This window comes from Rhinolophus hipposideros (genome assembly GCF_964194185.1).
Source record: "Rhinolophus hipposideros genome assembly, chromosome: 6".
NCBI lineage: Eukaryota > Metazoa > Chordata > Mammalia > Chiroptera > Rhinolophidae > Rhinolophus > Rhinolophus hipposideros.
In genome coordinates, this window is record NC_138052.1 from 44600296 (window position 1) to 44626950 (window position 26655).

At 35.2% G+C, this 26655-nt stretch overlaps 1 protein-coding gene across 2 annotated transcripts in view; it reads left to right on the plus strand.

Annotated features, from left to right (window-relative positions):
* XIRP2 (xin actin binding repeat containing 2) overlaps nucleotides 1-26655 on the plus strand; it is an 81013-nt gene that overhangs the window by 13308 nt on the left and 41050 nt on the right. For both annotated transcript variants that reach the window (XM_081050914.1, XM_081050913.1), the window contains exons 2-3: nucleotides 9870-10030; nucleotides 17827-17964. In XM_081050914.1, the coding sequence (XP_080907040.1) occupies nucleotides 9974-10030; nucleotides 17827-17964 (195 nt within the window). In that variant the 5' untranslated portion in view covers nucleotides 9870-9973. The remainder of the gene's footprint in view (nucleotides 1-9869; nucleotides 10031-17826; nucleotides 17965-26655) is intronic.

The window sequence follows — 26655 nt, forward strand, 5'->3', positions numbered from 1 at the left end:
CATACTTCTTAAATGTTGGGAGAACATAGCTGAGGTTGGTACTCACTGACTGGGTGAAGTGGAGACAATCTAAAAAGAAATTGAGTCATTATGAAGCGACATGTAAGAGACTTTTCAACCCAATCAATTTTGGGATTGAAATCGGGCTGTATGCATTTTAATCTAATTACATGTCTATATAAGTAAATGTGGTTTTGGGGGCGGGGGCATGGAGTGTGAGCCGCCAAGTTCCTCCAGATTCCCTACCTGATGCAAGGTTCATTTTGGTGTTTCTTCAAACAAGCCAACTTCCTTACCAGGTCCAGTCGTCTGGCAGCTTGTTTTATTCAGAAGTCAGCAAGTTGAGGGGCAGCCGGATGGCTCAGTTGGTTAGAGCGCAAGCTCTTAATAACAGGGTTGCCGGTTCAAATCCCCCATGGGCCAGTGAGATGTGCCTTCCATAACTAGATTGAAGACAATGAGCTGCTGCTGAGTTGCTGGTGGGGTAGGGGGATGGCTCAGTTGGTTAGAGCGCAAGCTCTCAACAACAAGGTTTCTGGTTCAATTCCCACATGGGATGGTGGGCTGCGCCCCCTGCAACTAGATTGAAAACGGCGACTGAACTTGGAACTGAGCTGCACCCTCCACAGCTAGAATGAAGGACGACTTGACTTGGAGCTGATGGGTCCTGGAAAAAACACACTATTCTCCAATAAAAAAAAATTAAAAGGGAAAAAAAAAAGTCAGCATGTTGAAATGATGCAACCTACTCATATTTTCGTTTTGGGAGATAAGGCCAGATTAACAGTTCTTAGAATACTGTATTTCTTGAGGATCTCTCTGGTGTTTTCTTCTATTTTCAAGTAGAGCAGGACTGAATATAATATTAATTAATTAATGCCCAGCCCTGAGCATCATGCTTGTCCAACACTAGATGTACCACAGACGTTTATGAAATATATGATTAAAACAAAGGTTATCAAATACCCTCATTCTGCCCCTGGGATGCAGATTTAACCAAGACGACACTTTGATGGAAGCCTGACACCACCCCGGGCACCCTGGAGCAGAGCAGATCAGTAGAAAATGAGAGAGAGCAATGGTCCTTGCTTTGTATTTTCTTTCCTTTATATAGTAAAGCTCATTCTTCGTCCTTATCATTTGAATTAATACTTAACCCTGTCTCCAGTTTCATCTCCATTGTGACCAAAAAACTATAACTGAGGAATTTGCTTTGATTTCTAATTTTAAACTCAAGTTTGCAAGGACAAAAAAGGAGCCAAATAAAGCCATAGAAATTCAACTTATTAGTTTCCCTTTGGTTTATCTCTGGATAACTGAAATAAATGCTATGTAGAAAGGATTTGTGTGTAGATGTTTAGGAAGCATAAAGGAGTGTTCATACCTTTAATTAAAAATTTACTTTCTAACAAAATGTTATACTTTAATGAAAATATACTTACATAGGTAACTATGGAGAGTTGAATGGCCTTGTATTCAGAAATACCTGAAGTCAGTTGCAGAATCAGCCACTTACTATATGATTTTTCCTTGGAAATTACTTTCCTTATTAGTAAAATGGAAATAACACCACTTATCAGTATGGTTGTTATAAGAATTAGTGGGATAATGCATGTAAAATGATTAACACATAATTGGCACTCAGTAACAGACAGTTATTATTATAACACAATCTAAGTCTGGTTGTGCGAGGGAAATGTCCAACAAGAGATTTATGCTGTAAAAATATGCGTCATCTACAGGCATTCAACGGTTCTAATTTATTTGACCATTTCAAAGAAATTAAGTCATTTTATTCGATTACTGATTTTTTTAAAACAAATTATTTAACTAAACTAAGTAATTAATTCAAAAAAATTTAATACCAATATGATTAAATTTTCAAATGCCTCAACTAACAATATTAACGTATTAATGATTATTTAATTTCTTACTAAATTCTGTTCATTCTTAACTGCTGTAGTACCGGGAATACTTCTTTTGAAATGATGGACTGCAGATGACAGAAGATAAGTCTATATATTAGTTCGGTACAAAAGTAATTGCAGTTTTTGCAATTATTTTTAACCGTTTAAACCTCAATTACTTTTGCACCAACCTAATAACAAGAAGTTATTACACTTAGAAATGGCAGTTCGGTTACTCAGATTAGAACCTAAATGTACATTCAAATTGAGTCTTATCTATAAGTAGATGGACATTTCTTTTTTAAGGCATGAAGAATAACTTCAAAGATGTTTCCATTACAGAGTGGTTTCTGTATATAAACCTGTGGGATTTGCAGGAGCTAGAATTGAAATATGCATTATAAAGGATCTACTGTGTAATGAGTTCTGACTTGGACAGTTATATGTATGTTTGCAGTGGATGCTTGTATTAGTCTCCTATTGCAGCTATAACAAATTATCACAAATAATAGTAGTTACAACAGCATAAATTTATTATATTACAGTTCTGGAAGTCCAAAATGAGTTTCATTGGGCCAAAATCAAGGTGTTGGATGGGCTATGGTCCTTCCAGAAGCTCAGGGCAGGGGGCAGGGGAAGGGAAAGGGGATCTTTTTCCTTGTCCTTTCCAGCTTCTAGAAACTACCTGCATTTTTTGACCCATGGATTTTCCTCCATTTTGAAAGACAGCAATGTAGAATCTGCATCTCTCTTTCTTTCCCTTCTTCCCTCCTTCCCTCCCTCTTTCTCTCTCTCTCTCTCTCTCTCTCCTTCTGCCTCTGCTTCTGTCATAACTTCTCCTTTCTGACTTTGCCTCTCTCTTTCACTTTTGACAACCCTTGCAATTACATTAAAGCTACCTGGATAATCCAAGATACTCTTCAAATCTCAAGCTCCTTAACTTAACCACATCTGCAAAGTCCCATTTGCTGTGTGCAGTCACATATTACAGAATCTGGGGATAAGAATGTGAACATCTTTGGACAACCAATGTTTTGTCTACCACAGTACTGAATTTTGTCTTTTTCCTCTTGCAGACAACTGGATGTACAGGGTCTCCTCCAGTATCTAGTTACCTAGGAGAATACTGGTTAGGGGAGGGTTACTAAGGAAGTAGGACAATTCCCTCTTATTACCCTCAGAGATCTGTTTTGGTTAATGTATAAAGGGTGATAATCAGATGAATGGATGGATTTGGGGGAAGGTGACAAGTGTACATGAGATAACACAATGCATTTGGGGGAATAGGACAATAGGGAGTATAGTTTTAAAAAGCGGAATATGATTCACGGTGTTTGTATGATGAATGGATGCCAAAACATAGTTTTGTGCTATCACTTCCATTCATTTTACTCTGCCCCTTCCTCTCCATGTTTTTCTAAGAACTGTAAATCAATGCAAGATTGTACTAGATACTTACTCTTTCATTTTATTCTCCATCCATTTCTTGGTTTTATAATATTCAAATGAGGTAAAATGTATAAAACTCAAATTGATTACGAATTTGATTTGGCAGCTACATTCTGAATGTTTAAAAGAGATGAATTTTCTTATTAGCTGAGGGATATGCAAATATTAAGAATTATAGAAGATTTATTCAAGCTAATGGCTCTGAGCCTATGAAATGTCCATTGGTAGGATATCCTGTACACAAATCCAAGCCGGGTTATAGATCATATGTTTAGAGTTCTTAAAATTTAGTTCATCACTCTCCCAATTTAGTTCTAAATCAATTTTCCGAATACTAAGAAGTTGACTTCTTTGTAATGCATCCAGAATATAATAATGAAATTATTGATGTGTCATTGAAAGTGTGCTTACTTTCTTTAGTCAATGTCTGTATTTTTGTCAGTTTTGTGGGATTTCATGGGGCATGCCAGCTCACTCTCTGCTGGTTCTTAGTTCAGATTAAATAAAGCCATCTTAAGTTAATTTTAGAAAATTTCAAAGAAATAAATCACTAAATTCTTGTTTTTCTGCTTAAGAGTTCAAGGTTCTATGAATCCTTAGAATTTCTTTTGAGTCATAATTATACACTGGATTAGCTATCTGGTACTATTATATATATAGCATATAGTATATATAGTATATACAGTATAAATCAGTGCACAACCAAAAAGGCATCCCTTTGTTGTTTGAACTTCCATCTTTTTACTGGGGAAACTGACTGTTTGGGTGTGTTTTTTACTTTTTGGACACCTGTTCTTCTTGAGAAGCAGCATAGAATTGTAGTGCAGTCACAGAACCTGGAGCCAGACTGCCTGGCTTCCCCTTCCAGCTCTGATGTTCACCAGCCACCTGAACTTGAGCAAATTTTATAACCTTTCTGTGTCTCTGTTTCTTTATCTGTAAAATGGAGATAAAAATAAAAATAGCCTCTGCCTCATAGGGTCATTGAGAGCATTAAATGGATTAACGTCTGACAGATAGAAAGCACTTTATACGTATTGCTTTTTTTTTACTGCAATTCATTCTGTTGAGTCATTTATCCATTTTTTAGTAATTATTTTTTCTCACCCCTCAATGTTCTTGACTGAAAACTAATACTTTATTTAGCCAATTCGTTATAATTGTCCCTCTTTGGTTTTCCTTTTGTCTTATAAATTTTGTTTAAAATGTTTCTTTAAAATTTTTATGCTTAGAAAGTCCAACTGAAATCATTTTATGAATTACTTACATTTCTCTAAAGATTTTTCATCACTTTAAAAAACATTTAAGTCTTTAGCCTATCGAATACTCTATTTGCAATATGCAGTGTGGTGAGGAACTCTTAATGTTTCCCTCAAAATTATTACCCAATTTTCTCAATGTAATTTGTTAGTAATACTGCTGTTTCATCCCCTTTCTGCATCTTTCTTTCTCCCACATATTCACATTGGCCAACTCCTTCCTGTTTCAGGGCACATATTCCACTTCTCAGGATGCCTTTCCTGCTGCCTACTCACTGACACACCCAATAGAATATGTCCTCTCCTGTAGAATCCTAACTCACCTGGTGTAAACCCAATAATTTGGGGTTGGAATTGCCTATCTGTCTTTCCAACTAGACTGAAAGCTCTGGAGCATAGTGGACATGTTTATTTTTATTGTAGACAATCAATATGCATTTAATGACAATGAAGATATTAAACATTGATTATATGATTCAAATCATTTATTTTTGAAATTGTATATGGCAAAGATGGAGGAAGATATGTTAATGTCACTCACAGCAATTATATTCCTATACAGTTCTTCTTTTTCTTTTTAGTGATGGTCTTTATGTGTTTCTGTAGTATGCTAGTCAGCATGTAGAGGCGTTCAGTGTTACAGCTTCATAGTGGGATCTTCTATCCATAGAATAGCCCTCTGTTTCATTTCACACTTCTTTGCATGAAAGAATATAGCCATGATGACATTTATTCATTCATATTTACTTGGTAATTTTTTTACCGAATATTTTCTCTTTACATTTTGTGGTTTATTTTAGGTTTGTTCCTTACAGGTGGCATATAGTTGGATTTATTTGTCTTTGTTTTTCAGTGTAAAGTCTGACCTGTGTTTATTTTCATGACTATTGCGTTTAATTTTACTTCTACCTTCTCTTTTAGGTATTATATTTTGAGACCCTTTGTTTTTTTTATAGCTGATTTTTGTTTAGACTGTGTTTGACTTTTGTGGCCTTTTCACATGAGTACCAACTTGGATTCATATAGTCTCTATTTCACAAAACTAAAATTTCAGTAACTAATTCTCTAATTCCTTTTAGTTGTCAGTGTTATAAGGAATATATATGGATGTGTGACTTTCATTACTTTATCACAGAAACTGTTCATGTGTCTGGATAATTGTAGAATTTTTATTTTTCTTTGAACATGAAATTTTTTTACCAGGATTTGCAGATATATTGGTGTTTTAAAATTAATTTTATTCCTGGATTATGGTACTTTTAAACTGTGCCCAAATTGTATCTTCAGTATTTTTGTCTTCTGTTACAGCTTACTTGTTCTTATATCTTACTTGTTCTGCCCACTCCCTACCCTCCCACTGAAATACTGTTATTATCTTATAGTTTGGATTTTCCTCTCTGTCATCTTCTTTTAACGTTGTTGTTAATATGTTAGTGACTTTCTTTTCTGTAGTATATATTATTCTATTTACTGCCTTCAATGTGTGTTTTAATTCTTCTAAAAACTTTACTGCCCCTCATTGTTTTCTAATCTCTGGCAACTTTCTTGTGACTTCACCTCTGCTCTCATTCAGGCACAGCTAATATCATCTTTATAACCCAGATAGTAGCAAGTGGTCTCTTTATGAAATATAAAGGTCAAAGTATTTTATACTTTATTCTATAGACCTTCACATTATCCAAATTGGGTAGGCAAAAGAGAAGAGAAATAAGGTGACTCACATAAAGCTGAACAATATTTGGGTAAGCCAGTTTTAAAGCACCTGGTGTTTAATATCTTTCATCCAATAACATCCTTTGTATTGTTACATGACCATCCTTTCCATAAAACTTTATCTACAACTACAATATGGGAATGCACCTTCCATATTTTGAGAGTAAGAAGAAATCTTTATATTTAGAAAATGCACTGAGATTGAATCTTGCTTTAGGTATAAGATTAAGAGAAAGCATTTATGTGAACCCTGCCACACTGGACATCTTGTGAATAAACATTTTCAGATTTTGGCAGTATTTTTTAATAATACACTGATCCTAACTCTATGTATCAAGCCATTGGCTTTCATTTCCAAATTGTTACTCTATAAAATCTTAGGATCATATTCATAACTTGTTATTTCATATTTGTAGACAATTATTTAGTGGGAAATGAGAATACATTTGTCATTTTTTAAATATTGTAAGAACATTGTTTCTATAAACCATTGAATTCCATATTTGAAACTTCCTTAATGACTAGTTAGAAGAATGGTTCATAACAAATGTAGCAATGACCTTTTTGAAATGTTTCATGATATTAGTCTGTGCATATGTGCCAGAATTATTTCACTGATAATAGAAATTGTGAAATTAGGAAAAAAATCCAGAGTGTATTAATTACACTGGCTATTCCTCATTATTTTATATATCTGACTTCTTAAAGCTATTATTTTAGCACCTCTAAGTAAACATGCAGGGTGACTGCAATCCCTTCTGTGAGTAAAACAAGTGTGTGAATAATTGCTTAAGAAGAGTATTCTGCTTTATAGTGTATTATTTTGCTTATTTAAAAATGTTTTAAATGTAGACTCTCCATAGAAAGTAAAATTTGGGAAGGCATAATGAATTTTTCCACCTGGGCATATTTGACTGATTGATTTAGTCAGTTACTTCATTTTTAACCCCTACAGAAGAAGAAAAGCACATGTTTGCAGATGGAGAAAATAGATCTCTAGTTACACAATCTCTCATAATTTAAGAAAATAAGAAGTAGACAAAAGTAGGATCTATATGTAGTATATAAATGTTTATATTTCAAAAAGTTATAATAAAAATATTTTTCCAAAGAACCTCAGAATTCTCATAAAAGACACTCTTAACCTTGGTATCTAATGGTTTTCATTATAACAGCTTGAATTTTTTAGTGCTTTATTTTCTTTCCAAGTATTTCCCTACATGTTCTTTCTGCTTCATAGGATTTATTCTATTACACAAATAATTAATATTTTGTGTGGATTAGAAATGATTTTCTGATCATCAAGTAAGGGAAAACATTTACTCTTTAGGGTGCAATAGATTCTGTTGTTGTTAGCTGTGGAGACTGGAGAAGTCACTGAAATTCTTTGGATTTTTGTTTATTCATATGCACAATAAATTAGCTCTAGATCTCAGAGACAGGTAACTTCTAGTAAAGTCATTTGGTGATATTAATAATTATAATTCTTTCTAACAGAAATGGTCATGTGAAAATTTTATTTTTCCCGTCCTCTTTTTCATAGGCCATGTTAGCCTTGTAGCATGTTCCTGCTCTGTCTGAGTTGCATACTTACATGTTCCATCATTCCCCATTTTTCCAGGCATTCTATAACAATAGCATCTTTATTTGTTCTTCTACAACTCATTTCACCTTGTTCTCCAATCTCAAGTGCATTCAAGTTTTCTGAAATAGGCAGCCCATGTTCCTATCTCTTCCCCACACATCCTTAAGAAAGGAGCTGTCTTATCAACCTTAAAAATTTACATCCCGTGTCATCAGCATCAAGATAGGAGTGATAGGTTCACTGCATTATAGTAGACTGGGCATGACACATCGCCTTGTTTGTCAGATGAAGAAAATGATAAAATATTGACTTAGGAGGTTAGGAAACAATATGCACACAGCTTGTTAGCTCAAAGTAAGTTTCCTACTCCATGACCCTACCTGAATAGGCAAAGTTACTAATGGAAAAAAGAAAGAAAGATGGACATAGAGAGAGATTAAAATGTGGTATCTTTTCTGTGATCAAAACAAAAGGCCACAAGGCAATGGAATCCAAATCTCTTACATTCAGGCCACTGAATTTCTGAACATTAATCTCGGGCATGTCTCAGTAAGATGAAAAGGATAAAAACTGAATACTTGAAAAGTAAATACTATCTGTAAATTTTAATAAAAATAAATTGTTAAGATTAATAAAAGAATGACGTATTTTATGAATAATATACAAAATGGATTTTATATTTTAAGGTAGAAAATCTTTAGGGGGTTATGTTCAATAAAATCTATAAAATGGTTATGCACAACGAAGTAAAAAGGTATAGTTGAATATAAACTGAACTGACCTGTGCAGATAGATAATCCACAGGGAAAAAATGAAGATATAGTATCATTAGCATGTGAAAGACTTTCGGTGGTTTGTGGGAGTCTCTTTCTATCAGAATAAACTGGAAGCGTGTACTTTTATATGGCAATGGTTTTGGATAACAGGTGAATTTCAAAAAATAACTGACATTTTTTGTCAGCATATCAGTGTTGTACAATCACAGCATTTATACAATACAACTTCTTATTCCTTTATGCTTTATATTTTTGAAAGCATGTTAAATAAAATATATTTGCAATTTTAATTAAAATATATGAAACTGTTTATTTGAATAAGAATAAATGTTTATTTGAATAAGAAGTCCCTATGGAAAACCAAATACTCAGAGAGTCAAAACACAAATGGTTTTTAATTTTTCCTGGGGAACAGTTGTTCTCAACTGCTTTGTGTACATTAACCTTAAAGAAACTAATAGAAAAAGCAAACAAATAAGATGTTTCAATATGAAGACTTGGGGAGGAGGTAGGAGGATCAGGGAAGGGAAAGAGCAGCTTGGCTATGTTACCTGGGGTTCTTCTGACCTTGGTTCACAGTGAGTCAATCAAACCGATCCGAATAGCAAACTACACCAAAGAGCCCTTCTCTCTGAGTCGCACAAACTACCTGTTCTAAGGTGAAAAGCAGGAGGTACATGAATGAATGATATAAATATATGTATATTATACACTGGTCCCGGAAAGAGTCCTCGAAATGGTTTTGAAATTACAATATTCTGTTTAAGAGTGAATAGTAAATGATCAAGCAGAGTGAAAACAGCAAAGAACACTAGGTAAAATATGACAAACTAGTTTTAAAGTCAAGCTCTGGCACATATAACTAAATAACCATGGAGAATCACATAGCCATGGAGAATCCTTATGTTCCTTTCACATAAAAGGAGCTGGTTAGATGAGGTAAGACTATGTGATCTCTTTTCTTTTGATGTTTGTATAAGTATATGGTCCTATATAGGCATTTTGTAGCTTGCTTGAAAACTTGAAGAAAAGAGGGTGACAATGAAACATCTTAAGTATTTGTGAAATGTTGCAGTCTGTTTCAGGAGACCAGATATTTCAAATGTCTTCACTGTTCATAAGGTGATGCTATTTTCTTTGCAAAGCCTGACATATCTGAGCATGCTACATTTCTTTTCAGTGGCTGTTGGCCCTAACAAGACTGTGAGTGGATTTGCAGAAGACAGTGCTGAAGTGGCTGAAGGTGTGTCAGACCTCCAGGAAGTGGTGTCCTTGAAGGAACGGATGGCGAGGTACCAAGCAGCTGTTTCCAAGGGTGACGGCCGAAGCTTCTCGGCCAACGTAAGCTACTCCTGGTGGTTTTGTATTAGGCAGTGTGTTTGTTGTCTGCTCTTCACATACCCTCCTTATATTACAATATAAGAATACTACTGAACAATGGCATAAAGTAGAAAAAGCACAGAACAGTGTGAAAAAAATTTAGAGGATCTGAATTTCAGCTTCAGCTCTGCTGCTTATTAACTGTGTGGATTTGGGCTACTATCTTAACCCCTCTCAGGGCTTCAGTTTCCTTAACCGAAAAATGGGAATAGCCATCTACCTCAGAGAGTCTTAGTGAGGAGACAAATAGATAATTTATGTATCAGCCACAAGGCACTCTGTCATTGTGTTATTGCCATCATTGTCATTTAACCTATAGCTATTCTCCTCAGGAAGTTTGGGAATTAATTTCGAATTTTAACAATGCGGGCCTGAGTGCCTCCCTCTTTGGTCTCATGTATAGTTCATTTAAATTTACTGGCAGAATTTTTTTTCTCTTTTCTTCTTTCTCTGTATGTACTAAATTCATTATGAGTAGCTTAATCAACATAGAAACAAGGGAGATTAGCAATGTAGGCACTCTGCAAAACCGATTATGATTATAGGAAACAGCAGGACTCAGAAAGACCACCAATTTTTAGAGCCAATGCATAATAAAGTCATACTCAAAGAATATGTTGGGTTGCATATTCTGTGACCTGCAGTCCACAGGATTTGATGAGTCATTTTATTAGTAGCAGCTTTATAGTTTAATGGAATATAAGTATATTATTTTATAATTATAGTCTCCAAATTAGCAAAGTTGTTCATTTAACCAAAAGAGAAAGAGAGAGAATAGCCAAAAAGGCTGTATTCTAAAATAGCTACTCTTAACATTCTTCTTTATAAATGATTTAGAGACGAGGCTGACTATGCCAAATTCATTAACAATGTTGCAATTCTAGATGACATTTAAGTTTTTACACAGTCATTAAAATACATTTTACATGCAGCATAGATTTTGAATGAATGTACAGAACTGACATAAGTAGCTAAATCACTTCTAAAACAAATAGTATCACTCCAGCACCTCCTGGCAGTCTTCTTAGATAGCACCCCCTGCTGGATCATTAAGGAACTTTACTTCAAATTAGTGTTCTAAATTGGAGAAATGATTCTTGGGGAAACAAATTGATTTTGAGAATAGCTAATTAAAGATTGGTTATTTAGTAAACCATCTTTTATTTAGAAAGACGTTTATCTTTCCAGGCATAGGAGAATATACCATAAAACCATAAAAATTTCTGTAGGGCATGATTTGTATTTATAATGTGCTAAAAAGGGAATATTTAAATTGGGCACATAAGGAAACTAAATTATCATTATTTAATACAAAAATTTTTAAATGTAATTCTATTCTGGAGATAGTTTACATATAAGAAATTTAAGAATTCTCTTTCCTGCTTATTTACAGACAAAAAAAAAGCTGAGGAAAAGTGATTTATGGAAATTATTGAATTAGCAACAAAGCCATGCTAAATGTCTAGTCTCTTTATTCCAGTATTATTTTGACTATAATTAACTCCCTCCTCTCATACAAGAAAGCATCTTTGGCCCAACAAATGCTCTGCTATTTGATTTGACCCTAAGTAAATATTGTGACAGAAAAACAAGAACACATATTATTATTTCAGAGAATTCCTGATAAATATCTAAAGAAATGTAAAATAACTGCCTATTTGCTCAGTTGTATAAAATGCTTGTTCAACTTAAAAAAAATCATGGAAACTGCTTATGACTACAATTTCAGTCTACACAAATAAACCAAATATTTTGCAGTAAAATCTGGAAGTCAGTAATTTGGCCCCAAACTGAATCAATTATATTTCAATCAAATTGAGATAGATGACAATAATCAATTTCTTGTTGTCCCATACTCAGCCAGATGGCATTTGGTTGAACCTAAATGAACATTATGCCCATGAAAAGGCAACAGACTGCAAAATCCCCATAGAAGACAAAGGGGAAGTAACATTTGTTAAGAAATAAATTTGAATGCCAGATTCTGGTCTGTTCACCTTTATTTCTTTTATCTGTTTTAATACTCACAAGAAATCTGTGAGAAATACATTGGTATTCCAAGTTTACGAAAAGGAAAACTCACGATCAGGAACTCTAGCCCAAGCTTTTAAGTATCAGAACCAGGATTAGAATCACTGTCTGTCTAACTCCCCAAATTATGTTATTTCTGTTATGCCCTAGAACACAAGAATAGTTTTTTTATAAAGGAAATTGGTGATTATGTAATATATTTACCTACGTTAAAGTGTTGGGTATTTCACTTACTAAAGTAACTTAATGTTGAGTAAATTCTGTGTTAGATATTTAACTTAAGACAGCATTGTTATTTGCATATCCGTTAGATTCTAAATCTTACCTCTGAGTCCAAGAACAAGAAAGCTAGAATGAGGATAAACATGAACATGTTCAAAACAAAGCGACCTAAGTTCTGTGGTCATTTACAAGAACATGGATGAGTTGGGATATTTAGTATATGGCGCTGAGCAACACAAAGTCATGGGAACAATTTCCATCTGAGCCAGCTGACGGCTACACACTGCTCCTTGAGTGAATCCTGCCATCTCACATAAGTAAACCTTCATTTACAAGCTGAGCTGAACACCACTACACTCCAGTTAAAAATCTTGCCTCACTTAGATAGGCGAATAGCACCTACAGTGTAACAGCAGTACCAGGGGAGTTAGGGATAGTGGTAGCATTACTAGTAGTAAAAATAATCAGCTGTTTGCACTTTAGTGTAACTTGGTCTGATTCCAGAGCACAATGCTAAAGGAAATGAATGGGTATATCCTTTTTTTAATCCACTTGGTAGATCAAACGCAACCTGTTCAATACAGGAACTGATGTTTTTGAGAAAATGCACTACTATGAAAGTATCCATTCATTAGCATAAATACTGAAGTTTACCAGATTGATTTGCATGGGATTTGGACATTGTTTGTAGTTGTTGGAAAGAATAAGGTTCTTCTTAACTATAGTTACCTTAATTTCTGTAATTTAATATTTATGTATTTTCTATAATGATCAATTGAGAAAGGCCACTTATGTCAATTAAATGGCAAAGGGGTAAACAAAACAAAACAAAATAAAAACAAACAAAAACAAACAAAAACCAATATTGTAGCCTTAATTCACACTTCACCTTTATTATCTTAAATTTCAAAAGAAATGACATACTTTCTTATGACTTTAACATGTATCAGACGGCAGTAATTGACCAGGACTTATATTTGAAGTTTGTTGCAAAATCTGACAAAATATATATGAGGTATGGTCAAAACATACAGTGAATGTTTAAACTAAAAAAAAAAAAAAAAAAAAAAAAAAAAGTTACAGTAAAACACACATTGCCATTAATCCCCCTAAAAATATTCTTCCTTGTTTCAAACACACTTATCCCATCATTCTTGCTACTTTCTGAAGGGGTTCCGGAAATCCTCTCTCATGAGTGTCGTTAGTTGTGCTGTTGTAGCCTCAATGTCCTGAATCATTTTTACTTTGAGAAGAGCCAGAAGTTACATGGTGCCAGATCTGGTGGATAAGGTGGGTGAGAATACACCATCACGTTTTTATTTGACAGAAATTGCCGTATACCAGAAGTGATGTGTGACACGGAGCGTTGTCATGATGGAGGATGATTTAAGACACTTTCAAACACACCTTCTCTCAACCGTAGCTTACATATGACTGACTGCACCGAACAAGTTGAACCTCGTCACACACTGTTACTAAGATTCTTCACACTGCTTTCCGTATTGAAGATCCCTGTCTTTCCATTGGATGGCACTCAGCAGTAGCATTCACCATATTTTGTGACCACAGCGGAAAGCCTTCATGTCACACATTGCTTCTGGTATGGCAATTTCTAGCAAATAAAAACATTGCGGTATGTCCTCATCCACCTTACTACCAGATCTGGTACCATGCAACTTCTGGCTCTTCTCCAAAGTAAAAATGACCATGAAAGGTAAACTTTGTGAATCGATTTAGGACATTGAGGTAGCAATGACAGCGCAACTAAAGACACTCACAAAAGAAGACTTCCAGATTGCTTCAGAAAGTGACAAGAACTATGGGATAAGTGTATTCGAAGCGAGAAAGAGTATTTTGAGGGGGATTAATGGAAATGTGTCTTTTACTGTAATATCTTTTTTTTATATTTAAACATTCACCATATGTTTGATCACACCTAATATCTAGTACATATACTGTATTTCCCTGAAAATATGACCAGGTCTTATATTAATTTTTTGCTCCAAAAGGTGCATTAGGGCTTATTTTCAGGGGACGTCTTATTTTTTTCATGTACAACAATCTACATTTATTCAAGTACAACAATCTACATTTATTCATGTACAAAAATCTACATTTATTCAAATACAGTCATGTCATCTTCTTCTGGAACATTGTCGTAACTCTCCAAACCCCGAATTCCGACTTGAATTTCTTGCGACTCCCATTTCTTATAGAACCATTGGCCCCAATCTCTCATGTCCAGCAATACAGCTCTCCTTAAATGAGGACTTCTTGTGCGTGTAGCCTGCTCGTAGTGCATTGGCAACATGGCTGTCAGTGATTTTATCCCATGAAGTCTTCACCCAAGTCATGACCTCTTGCAGGCTAGGCTTCACAGAGTTTCCACACTGATTTATCTCCATTCTATTTTCAATGTAGTCATTGATTTCCATGCGCAAATGGTCTTTGAATGGCTTATTTATTGCAATATCAAGAGTCTGGAGATAGGCAGCCATTCCTGCGGGAATCATTATTTGATCTATTCTTCTCCCTGCAAGGAAGTTCCTCATGTCTTTAGCGCGGTGAGTGCTGGCTGGATCCCAGACTAGCAGACCTCTTTCGCCACCTCGCAAAACAAGTGGCAGCACTAAATCGACCCACTTCCTTATAACTGCTTGTGTGCAACAGGCTTTTTTGGTTTCAAGAACATAAATGCCTGAAACACGTTCAACCCTATCTTTCTTGCCCTTATTGATGATTAGAGGTGTGGCTTTCCATCCAGACGAATTGCCAAAATACAGGTAACACATGAACTTTTGTAACCAGTGGAGGGAATGTAGACTGACTAGGTACACCTCTGATCAATTGTCATTTGAGATTCTTGGCCCATAAACACTGCAGTTTCATCCATAGCAATCATGTTGGAGAGTTGGTATTTAGAAAAGCCAATGCCATCAACAAAGGAGTTGAATGCAAGTGCATGTTTAATAACTTCAGTATCTTCCAGCTTGAACAGTGTTGTCGATCTTAGAAACAGTTCATATCGCTGAAGGAAGCCATCCAGCCAGTGCTGTGATGCTTTGAATTCTTCCGGGGGTATTTCTAACTGTGGTGCCATTGCAAGGGCAAATGCTTGAACATCACCCCTGCGCATAACCAAAGCCTTTGCTCTTCTGTCAGCAATCCATTCATAGATGATGTCTTCCAGCTCAGGAAATAATGGTTGCCGACCTGATTCACAGGTCGGCAACATTTCCCTTGTCCACCTGTTAACTGAGCTTGTTGTACTCTGCTCATCATTTTCAGACCATTCGGAGATCCAACTTCTTTTCTGTGCAGAAAGCTGTAAGATTCTTGCTCTGGGAGTCCTCCACGATTCCTTTCTTGTACTCGATGAAATAGCTCTTTTTTTTTAGACTCATCTTGTCTAGGGGTCAAAATATTATCCTCTTTAAAATCTACCATTAAATCAAGTGTTACTGACGACTTATGAGACAAGAGTGGCAACAAAAATGATGACAGTTAAGAATGATGATCCACGCAAAAGCTACGAAAAATTGCAGGCACCAAAATTCAGAAAGCGTTTCTTTATTTCACACGAGTGCATTAAGTACATCCGTTACAACACATGATGTATTGAATTATGAAGATTCAGATTAGACATAACCACATCTGATTGTTATCAAGTGCACACGTTATTCGTGCATTGTGTCTGTATTCCTATTGGTCATTCCTGCAATAAGTCTTGAGTTAATCTGTTTACATAGGCGTTTACCTCTCGTCCAAAGGCACCCACTTGGGTATTTACAAATAATTATAATTTACATTATCATTTATTTTAATTATTAATGTCAATAATATTATTTATTTATATTTAATTATATATTAATATTATTATTTTATAATTTGATACATCTGTCATGTGTTGCAAGGGATGTACAAAATGAGTCCATCTGGCTGAAGATCTTAACTGGGACTTATTTTTGGAGTAGGGCTTATATTTATGAGCATCCTGAAAAAATCATGCTAGGGCTTATTTTCCAGTTAGTTCTTATTTTCAGGGAAATATGGTAATTACATAATCTTATCTCTTCTTTCCATGGAGGCAATGTGCATATTCTTAACTATTTAACAGTCCACATAATTGGAAAAGGTTATGGACTTGATGAAGCAACCCCTTGAGTATTAGCTAGTAATTCAGATAACCCTGAATTCAGTCTCCATAGTTGATTTTTAGTATCTGTTTGAGAGAATGCATGTTGGGGAAAAGATTCCAGGACCCCAGGAGTCCACAGTCTGTGGTATGGGAACCTCAGCTCACGGGTATCCAGGACATCCAGTTCCTTTCATGTCTCAAGGCTTCCAAGGTTATGTGAGGAGTCGGCCAGACCTCAAGAGAACTCCTGTGGTTTGAAGTGTTACTGAGTCCCCCCTAGTTTTAAGCAGACCTGAAGGAGGGCACTTTGTCATGGGGCCTCTTTGCTGGAGAGCTGTCATTCCCATCTGGGCTTGAGTGCCTGCTGAGCTGGGGAGTGTGCTGAATTATCAAAACCAAAGCCCTTGAGTTTATAGCCCTTTCCACTAGAGCATAAAATCTGATAAGACTCCTCAGTGTTTTTCGAGTTGCTCCAAATGATGCCTATTGTAATAAACTTTCTCATCTGTAAAATGCTAGTGACAGACTACAATCTTTCTAATCTCAAACCCCTCCTGAAACACCTCTGATTCTCACACACCTATACCAAGAGCTGAGTACTGCAGTCATATAGCTGCTGCTTTTCTGCCTGCCATTTAAGGCTAATAATTTAGTATGAATTCAAATTTCAGCTCCAACACTCACACACTAGCTGTGAAAACTTCACAGGCTGCCTTACTTTCCCAATACTCAATTTCCTCATTTTTAAAATCAGGATAATAATTATGCATATCTCACAGTATACGGAGAAGCATCAAATAACAAAATACATGTAAGTACATAGCAACTCACTGTGCACTATGTATTAAGTAGTTGTTATTATTGCTGATATTAATCTTTTTGTGTAAGAGATACTCAGAGTCTATTTTATTCGTTCTTGATGATTTAAATACATTTTGGAATGAATCAATTGTTTCTTATGTTCTTAATAATGCGTTGCCTATATGTACATTTTGGATTTTATTAACTACTTATTGTGAGTTAAAATTGAATCCATTATTCTAATTTCTACTACTTGTGTATTATTAGAGAAATACATTCTAATAGGTCTAATTTCCAGACATCAAGATCTGAGGTAAGGAGAATTAACTCAATATTTTGAAGATTCTTCTAACTTCTGTCAAAGGACTGATAAATGAGAAAATAACATGGAGAGATTGTTTTTATTAGGATTTTCTGTAAGAGCCTACTGATGTAATTGTGTATATTAATATATTTTTAATATGCCACCCATCAATCATTGTTAGCTATCAAAAAAAAAATAGCTTGAGCATCCTATTCTGAGTAGATATAAAGCTGAAGTTTCCTTTTTCTTAAATTGTCCTAGATGATGGAGGAATCAGAAATGTGCACAGTGCCTGGTGGTTTGGCCAGAGTGAAGAAACAATTTGAGAAAGACAAAACTGATTCTTCCTATAACACCTTTTCTCAGTATCAATACCAGCACCGGAACAGATCTGAGCAGGTAATGCTACTGTAGTTCATGGACAATTCATGTATGGTTGAAATGCTCTCATTTCAGCACCAATGTAGGAACCGCCTCAACTACCTGCTGCCTCTTTGGTGGTATGGTACATGTATTTTCATTCTTCATTAACAAAAATGGTAAATTTTTAAAGTTTTAGAAAACCATTTTTAAATCATTATCAATGTATTGATTTACTTACTTAGAGTATTTGCCACGTTTCTTGGGAACCATGCTGGAATATTTTCCCTCTAGGATCTAATGTTTCAAACATAAATGAAAATTAAATAGGTTAGTCAACAAGAAAAGAGAAATGTTGAAAACACTGAGCCTCTGCTTCTAGATTATAATTCATGGTAACTGTTGCTGCTTGTTGACATATATTAAACTTAAAGCATTATTCAGCTATTTATTGCGGTGAGTTTTCTGTTTTCTTTAAAAATCATCAAAAATTGAGTAGTGGAACCCAGATGTTACGTAAAGCTGTATAATTTAACTTCTAAATGCTATCTTATATAAAAGATTTGTTTTCCCCATTTCCTTATTCCATTATCATATATCATCAAATATTGTCATGGGATATAATGATTTTTGAGTGTGAGACTCTAAGTAATAAAATTAATTAAACTGAGCTTGGCACTTAGAAAAATAGTAATTGCATTGTAAACAGCTGCACTTGGGCTCGTGATTTCCATAAAGAAGAAAACTGGCGTGTTTCTGAAATTTTGTAGTGGGAAATAAAAGTGGGTGTTTTTGTTTGTTTTAGAAAACCCTAGGATATTTAGAGTTGCCTAACTTTTAATAAATAAGGCAATTGTGTATGGTGGGGGACTCTATCAGATAAAATGATTAAAAATCTGATATGTGAAATAGTATTTGTTTTCTTTATCTAGCTTTGTCTGAAAGGTAGAAATGAGCACTACAGGTAGCTTAATAAATTTATGTAAGATTTTAAAAAATTTTACCTAAAGGTAACATAATGTAAATAAGAAATTAAAATTGGATATACTTGTGATCTAATATATAGCTGTTGCAACATAGGAATCTTTAAGTGAGTCATGAGTGTTTGTTTACTTGAAATTAGTCAATAATATGAAACCGTTATCATTAATAATTTGAGTAAATTCTACATAGAAGTGTAGGTAATGTATTTAAAGATCCTGTATTTTGCAGGGAGCCAGTAAAATAGAATGTAAGGGCTATGGGACTTGTAGATCTTGAGTGCAATGCTACGTCTTTCATTAGCTGAGTGTCATAGACGCAGGGCCACCTTCACAGGTGTATGGCCTGGGCAGTTGCTCAGAGCCCCGCTCTTAGAAGAGCGCTGCACTTAGTTTCATGCTCTGCTATCATCACCTCGAAATTCCTAATAATTTTTGAACAAGGGACTCCACATTTTCATTTTGCACTAGGTCTGGCAAATTATGTAGCTGTTACTATATAAACCAAATTCATAGCCAACTCAAGCCTCAGTATCTGATGAGTAAGATGGGAAAATTTTGGGTGATTTGTCTGTCTCATGAGGTTATTGTAGAGATCTAGGATAACAAAGAATAATTTCCATGTGTTGTGCGGGGTCTCCTGTGGGTCTCTGCTCCCCACACAAGAACACAGGACATGGTGAGGCCAAAAAGGAACACACACGGAGCCATAGGTAGGAGAGTCATACCACTATACTCTCGCTGGCGGCTAGGTTAGAGAAACAGGAACCAGGAGCCACACAATTCTCAACCCTCACTCCGCCGCTTGCTGACTCAACCACCATCTCCTTGCTAGCCCCCATTTTCTGCTAGCATAGCCATGGCAGTTATATTAGTGGCCAATGGCTCACTGGTTACAGCTGATGGCCAACCAGCCACAGCTGATGACCAGCCAATCACAGCTGACGGCCATTTACTACCTGAGCCAGCACTTTTCCATGTGAGGCCGAGAGCCTGAAAACTGCTTTCTGAGGCTCTGTCCCCACACCATGAAAATATTTCATTATCTGTGAAACTTGGAATCAGTTAGGACTCTTTAATATTACAAAAGACAAAACGCAACCAAAAGTGGCTTAAACCAAAGGAACATTATAGAGTCACAAAAATGCAGTGTTGTGGAAGGGAGGTTTGGTGTAAGCTCCAGTAGTGTAGGAGAGCAGCTGGCTCATACTAACTCTTCGATTATTCTTTTTTTTAGGAATTTTGGTAACCAGATGATGTTATGTTAATAGCTTACATTCAGCCACAGTTAGAATATTTATGGCAAGGAAGTTGGCAAATGCAACAAATCAAGTGTTCCCTCTCTCCTTCTCTCTTTCTCTCCCTTTTGTTTTTTAGAACTGATTTTTAAGTATGTATTACCTTACCATTGATGTAAGTAAGGGCTCAAACTACGTGCCTAGCTTAGTGGCTAAGCACAGAATCGAGCCAGATCATTTGGGTCCAAGTTCCTGCTCCACTTATTAATTGTGTTTTCTGTGCCTCAGTTTCCTCAGTTGTAAAGTCAAGGTTATAATAATACTCACTTCGTAGGTTTGTTAAGAAGATTAAATTACTTGTATTTGTAAAGTGATTAAAACTGTGTCTCGCCCATTGTAAACACTACACAAGTGTTTGTTTAAAAAATATTAACTATCACCTTGATCATATTTCTTCTTTTTTACCTCTCAGCCTCACTTTCTCTGAACTGGCCACATTTTCGCACAGGATTACCCCAAAGAGCTTTAAAAACAAAAAATGCAGAGAAAGAGTAAGAATCCATTTTCCAGAAGTCCTAGGAAAAGGCCTTTACTACATCTAAAAGGCTCTAAATGAAACAAACATGCTGCTCCTAGCACTAACTGCTATAGCCAGCCGAGGCCTCTGTATTTGTTTAGCTAAATGGAAATTCTCAGCATACGGTTATCAATGGAGAATAAATGGATACTGGGTCAAAACAATACCAACCAAACAAACTACAAGGTGTGATCCAAAAATCCAGTGAATATTTAAATTTAAAAAAGAAATTCGTTACAATAAAAAACACATTGCCATGAATCTCCCTCAAAATACTCCCCCTTCTTTCAAGTGCACTTACCCCATCATTCTTGCCACTTTCTGAAGCAGTTCTGGAAGTCCTTTTTTGTGAGTGTCTTTAGTTGCGCTGTCGTGGCTGCCTCAGTGTCCTCAATCGATTCAAAATGTTTACCTTTCATGGTCATTTGACTTTGGGTTAGAGCCAGAAGTCACATGGTACCAGATCCAGTGAATCAGATGGATGAGGACACACCGTATTGTTTTTATTTGACAAAAATTTCCATACTAGAAGCAATGTGTGACATGAATGAAACTGCCAAGTAGCATCCAACAGAGAAGCAGGGGTTTTCAATACAGGAAGCGGCACATGGAACCTTAGTAACAGTGTGTGACAAGTTTCAACTTGTTTGGTGCCGTCAGGCAGGTGTGAGCTACAGTTGAGAGAAGATGTGTTTCAAAGTAAGTCATCCTCCATCATGACAATGCTCCATGTCACACATCGCTTCTCATATACAGCAATTTCTGTCAAATAAAAACATGATAGTGTGTCCTTATCCACCTTATTCACTGGATCTCGCATTGTGAGACTTCTGGCTCTTCCCCAAAGTCAAAATGATTTAGGACATCGAGGCAACTACAACAGCGCAACTACCATAAAGACACTCATGAAAGAGGACTTCCAGAACTGCTTCAGAAAGTGGCAAGAACGATGGGATAAGTGTGCTCGAAATGAGGGGGAGTGTTTTGAGGGGGAATAATGGCGATGTGTCTTTTACTGTAACACATTTCTTTTTTTAATTTAAACATTTACTGTATTGTTTGATAGCATCATATATATCCCGGAGCTGCCAAAAAAATGTATACAACTGGACACTTTGGTCAACACTGAGCAAGTAGTAGTTTGCCATAATCAGAAGTGTCTGGATGCTGGTGGTAACCACGTTGAGCATCTCTTGTAATTGCAGAAGTCAAACATGATTTGTATTCATCTTTTGTTATTGGTTTATATTGAGTATTATAATTTTAATACAGTTTTCCTTTCTTAAAATATGTATACTTATTTATGGCACCATATATATATATATATATATATATATATATATATGTATATACACACAATAAAATATAGTTGCTGCTCTATGAATATGAAAAACTAATCTGTGTGGGAGTAGTGAAAAACCAACCATTCACTAGAAGTCAGTAATCTGCATGACTGTAGTGACCACTCAGTTTCATTACCTGCTTCTAGACATGCTAATAATATCCGATAATTCCATGAGGAATGACTAAATCTGATTCATAATGCAGAAAACATATATAAGAATAAACTCATAAATACTATTTATTGAAATGTATGCTAAAGTCTAGGAAAATGAAAGAAAAGACTCACCTGCACCTTAAAAAATTAAAACTTTAATTTATAATACTTATTGGAAATTTAAAATACATGTCCAATTTGGTCATAGAGTGGAAAATGTAGAAAAATCATGTCTTAGATATTAACTTAAACTTTTAAACCTATCTATAGGTATTTTAAAAAATCGCTTCTTTCATCAGCAAGGATTGAAAATGAGACATTTACTGGTGGAGACAGTTAATTCTCTTACCTAAGCTGTTTTCAGCTCTAAGAGTGTCTTCAGTCTCTTTGCTTGTAGAAAGTACTTGAGATTTATCTGTCTGCTAAGTCTTCCCCTGGCCAAAAAAATTTATATATTTATTTCGTTAACATATAAAATTGATATTAATTTGGAAATCAAGTTTAATTAGAGTTAAGAGAAAGAACATTTGTTTAAGATTCCTAAAAATATTTAATGCTAAAATTAGTAATAATTTCACAAGGTGTGACAATTAAGTCCAATATGCCTATTTTCTTCATAATGTATTCAAGTCACATGTTTCAGGGTAATCAGCTGGTGATTTGATAACAGTTTGCCTGGGAGATCAGCAAAGGGGCTAAACAAGTTTTGAAAATTGAACTATCTCTGAGGTTAAAGATCCCTTCTATTGGCTGATTGAACAGCCTATTTTATACCAATTGAAAAGGGGGTTCTGAAATAGAAAATAAAATGTGGTACGAGATATAGGAACATTCATTCATGCCAGACATTTTAAACTTGGGAAAATATCCTATTTACATGTTCTAAACTTGTCATGCTTTATGGCTCTGCCTGCTTAACATTTAGCAGTATCACTGGGAGCCTGTGGGGTAGCTTTATGGGGATTAGAAAAAGAGCAACTGTGGACAATAGCAGCCCCTGGTTGTGGGAGGCATGGGGAGAAGGTTCAGCTTCTTAAAAGAATGTGTTGGGAAAACTTTACTAGGTGGCTCTGGTCGGTAATAGTAACCCTTTTTAACATCGCGCATTTAGATTTTGCTTTTCAAAACCATCATTACTGATTCCAGTAGCTATTAATGAAACCCACTCCTCCTAAGGAAGTATAAGCCACTTGTTTCTGTCCTGTTGATATTTAGGATAAATGATCACATCAGCATTGTTTCTGACTTTGCCTTGAGACTGAGTTCTCAGCATTCCATGTCACTGAACATCAGTAGGTTCTTAACGCTAGAATGGAACGGACCTCTTGCAAGGCATGTTTTGAATCCTCTCACTACAACAGGCTCCATTTGAGAAGAACATTCTGAACAATCAATCCCTCATCATTAAAAAGGTGTCTTGAAATATGCCAGAACAGATATTGGATTAAATTATCAGTGTGAAATTGCCATTGTCTCTTTTCTGAGTTCATTTTCACTTGCCCATTTTATGGTTTCAGTTCTGTTGTTATTGTTGTTGCTGCTGCTGTTGTTTTTTAACAGTCTCTTTTTCTTCTCTTTCTTTTTTTAAAATTTAATTTAATTTCATTATTAGTTTCAGGTGTACAAAACAACATAATGATTAGACATTTACACCCCTCCCAAAGTGGTAAACAAAGTCTACGACCCCTGTGACATTGTACATAACTACTACAATACCATTCACTATATTCCGTATGCTCTACTTTATATCCCATGGCCATATATATTACATTCAGTATTATTTTATATTAGTTTCAGTTGTGCAGCACAGTGGTTAGCTATTTATACAATCTATGAAGTGACCCCCCCATAAGTCCAATACCCATCTGACACCCTACATAATCTTTACAACATTATTGATTATATTCCCCATACTGTACTTCACATCTCTGTGACTATTTTATGACTACCAATTTGTACTTTCTAATCCCTTCACCTCCTCACCCATCCCCTTTCATCTAGGAACTATCAGTCAGTTTTTTTCTCTGTATCTATGAATCTATTTCTCTCTTGTTTGCTTGTTTATTCTGGTCTTTAGATTCCACATATAAGTGAGTCTTTCTCCGTCTGACTTATTTCGCTTAGCATAATGCTCTCTAGGTCCATCAATGTTGTTGCAAATGGTAAGATGTCATTCTTTTTTATGGTAGAGTAATACTCCATTGTATGAATGTACCATCATTTCTTTATCTAATCATCTGTTGATGGACATTTCAGTTGTTTCCATATCTTGGCTATCATGAATAGTGCTGCAGTAAACAGGGATGCATATATTTTTTTGAATTAATGTTTTGGATTTCTTTGGATAAATACCCAGGAGTGGAATTGCTGCTCATAACGTAGTCCTATTTTTAATTTTCTGAGGAAATTCCACACTGTTTTCCATAGTGGCTGTACCAGTTTACAATCCCAGCAACAGTGCAGGAGGGTTCCCTTTTCTTCTCATTCTTGCCAGCACTTGTTGTTTGTTGATTTATTGATGATAGCCATTCTGACAGGAGTGAGGTGGTAGGTATCTCATTGCAGTTTTTATTTGAATTTCTCTGATGATGACTGACTTGAACAATTTTTCATACGACTGTTGGCTATTTCATAAGTCGTCTTTGGAGAAATAGCTATTCATGTCCTCTGCCCATTTTTTAACTGGATTATTGTTGAATTGTATGAGTTTGTTCAATATAAATTTTGGATAATAAGCCCTTAGCAGATGTATCATTGGCAAATATCTTCTCCCATTCAGTAGACTGTGTTTTTGGTTTGCTGTGGAAAAAAAAAAAAAACATTTTAGTTTGATGTAGTCCCATTTGTTTATTTTTTCTTTTGTTTCCTTTGCCTGAGGAGATGTATCAGTAAAAATATCACTGAGGGTGATGTCTGAGAGTTTCTTTCCTATATTTTTCTGTAGGAGTTTTGTGGTTTTGGGTCTTACATTTAAGTCTTTAATCCATTTTGAGTATATTCTTGTATATGGTATGAGAAGGTTGTCCAGTTTCATTTTTATATTGCATGTATCTGACCAGTTTTCCCAGTACTATTTATTAAATAGACTGTCTTTATCCCAATGTAAATTCTTGCTTCCTTTGTCATAGATTAAATGCCCATATAGGCATGGATTTATTTATGGGCTCTCTATTCTGTTCCATTGATCTGTGTGTCTGTTTTGTATGCCAGTGCCATGCTGTTTTGATTACTGTGTCCTTGTAATATAATTTGGTATCAGGTAGCATGATATCTCCAGTTGTGTTCTTCTCTCTCAGGATTGTCATGGCTATTCGGGGTCTTTCATGGTTCCATAAAAATTTTAGGATTATTTGTTCTGGTTCTGTGAAAAATTCCATTGGTATTTTGATAGGGATTGTGTTGAATCTATATATTGTTTTGGGTAATATGGACATTTTAATTATATTAATTCTTTATATCCATGAACATGGTATATATTTCCATTTATCTGTGTCTTAAAAATTTCTCTTTTCAATGTCATAATTTTTTGAGTACAGGTCTTTTACTTTCTTGGTTAAACTTATTCCTAAGTATACAGATTTTTGGTACAATTATAAATGGGATTATTTTATTAATTTCTCTTTTTGATAGTTTGTTATTGGTGTATAAAAATGCAACCAATTTCTGAATATTTTCTTTTTTAACATATAATTTGAGACATATTTAACATAATTTTAACATAATTTTATATATAATTTGACATAATTTGCATACCCTAAAATTCACCCATTTTAAGTGTACAATTTAATGACTGTTTAGTATGTTTACAAAATTGTGAAATGTCACCACAATCTAATTTTAGAACATTTCCATGTCCCCCTAGAATAAATCTCAGGCCCATAAGCAGTCTGAGATATTCATTGTTTGTGCAATAGTCTAATACCTAGAGTTTGATTTTCGTCTTTTCATGTGAATTTCTTCTTCTTTTTCTTTCCCCCATATTTATGCAGTACTGAATAGCTCTTTGCTTATTAATTGTGAAGTCCTGGAAGCCTCTTCATTTCTGGAGTTTCTTTTTTTTATTCTTTTTTTTTTAAGTGGCTTAAGTAGGGGAGAGCAGATGGAGCCCCAGAATTTTTGGAAATAATCAGTGCCATACAGAGCTTAGGTATTAATAATTGTTTTCATGTGAAAACCGTTGCATAGAATCCATGTCCAGACTCTGAAGTATTCCTGACCTCCACTCCCTGTTGTAAATCTGATGTGGACCAGAGGAAGGTGCAAGACAGTATGTATCTCTCCACATACATGTACTGTTGCAACAATTCTAATGTCAACATTAGCACTCCATAAGATTATTTGGATTTGGAACGATCCCTGGACAATTTTAGACTGATAGAAATTATTCTTGACAGCTTCTGACAGATATAATCTGACATTTATGTGTTTAGACTCTTT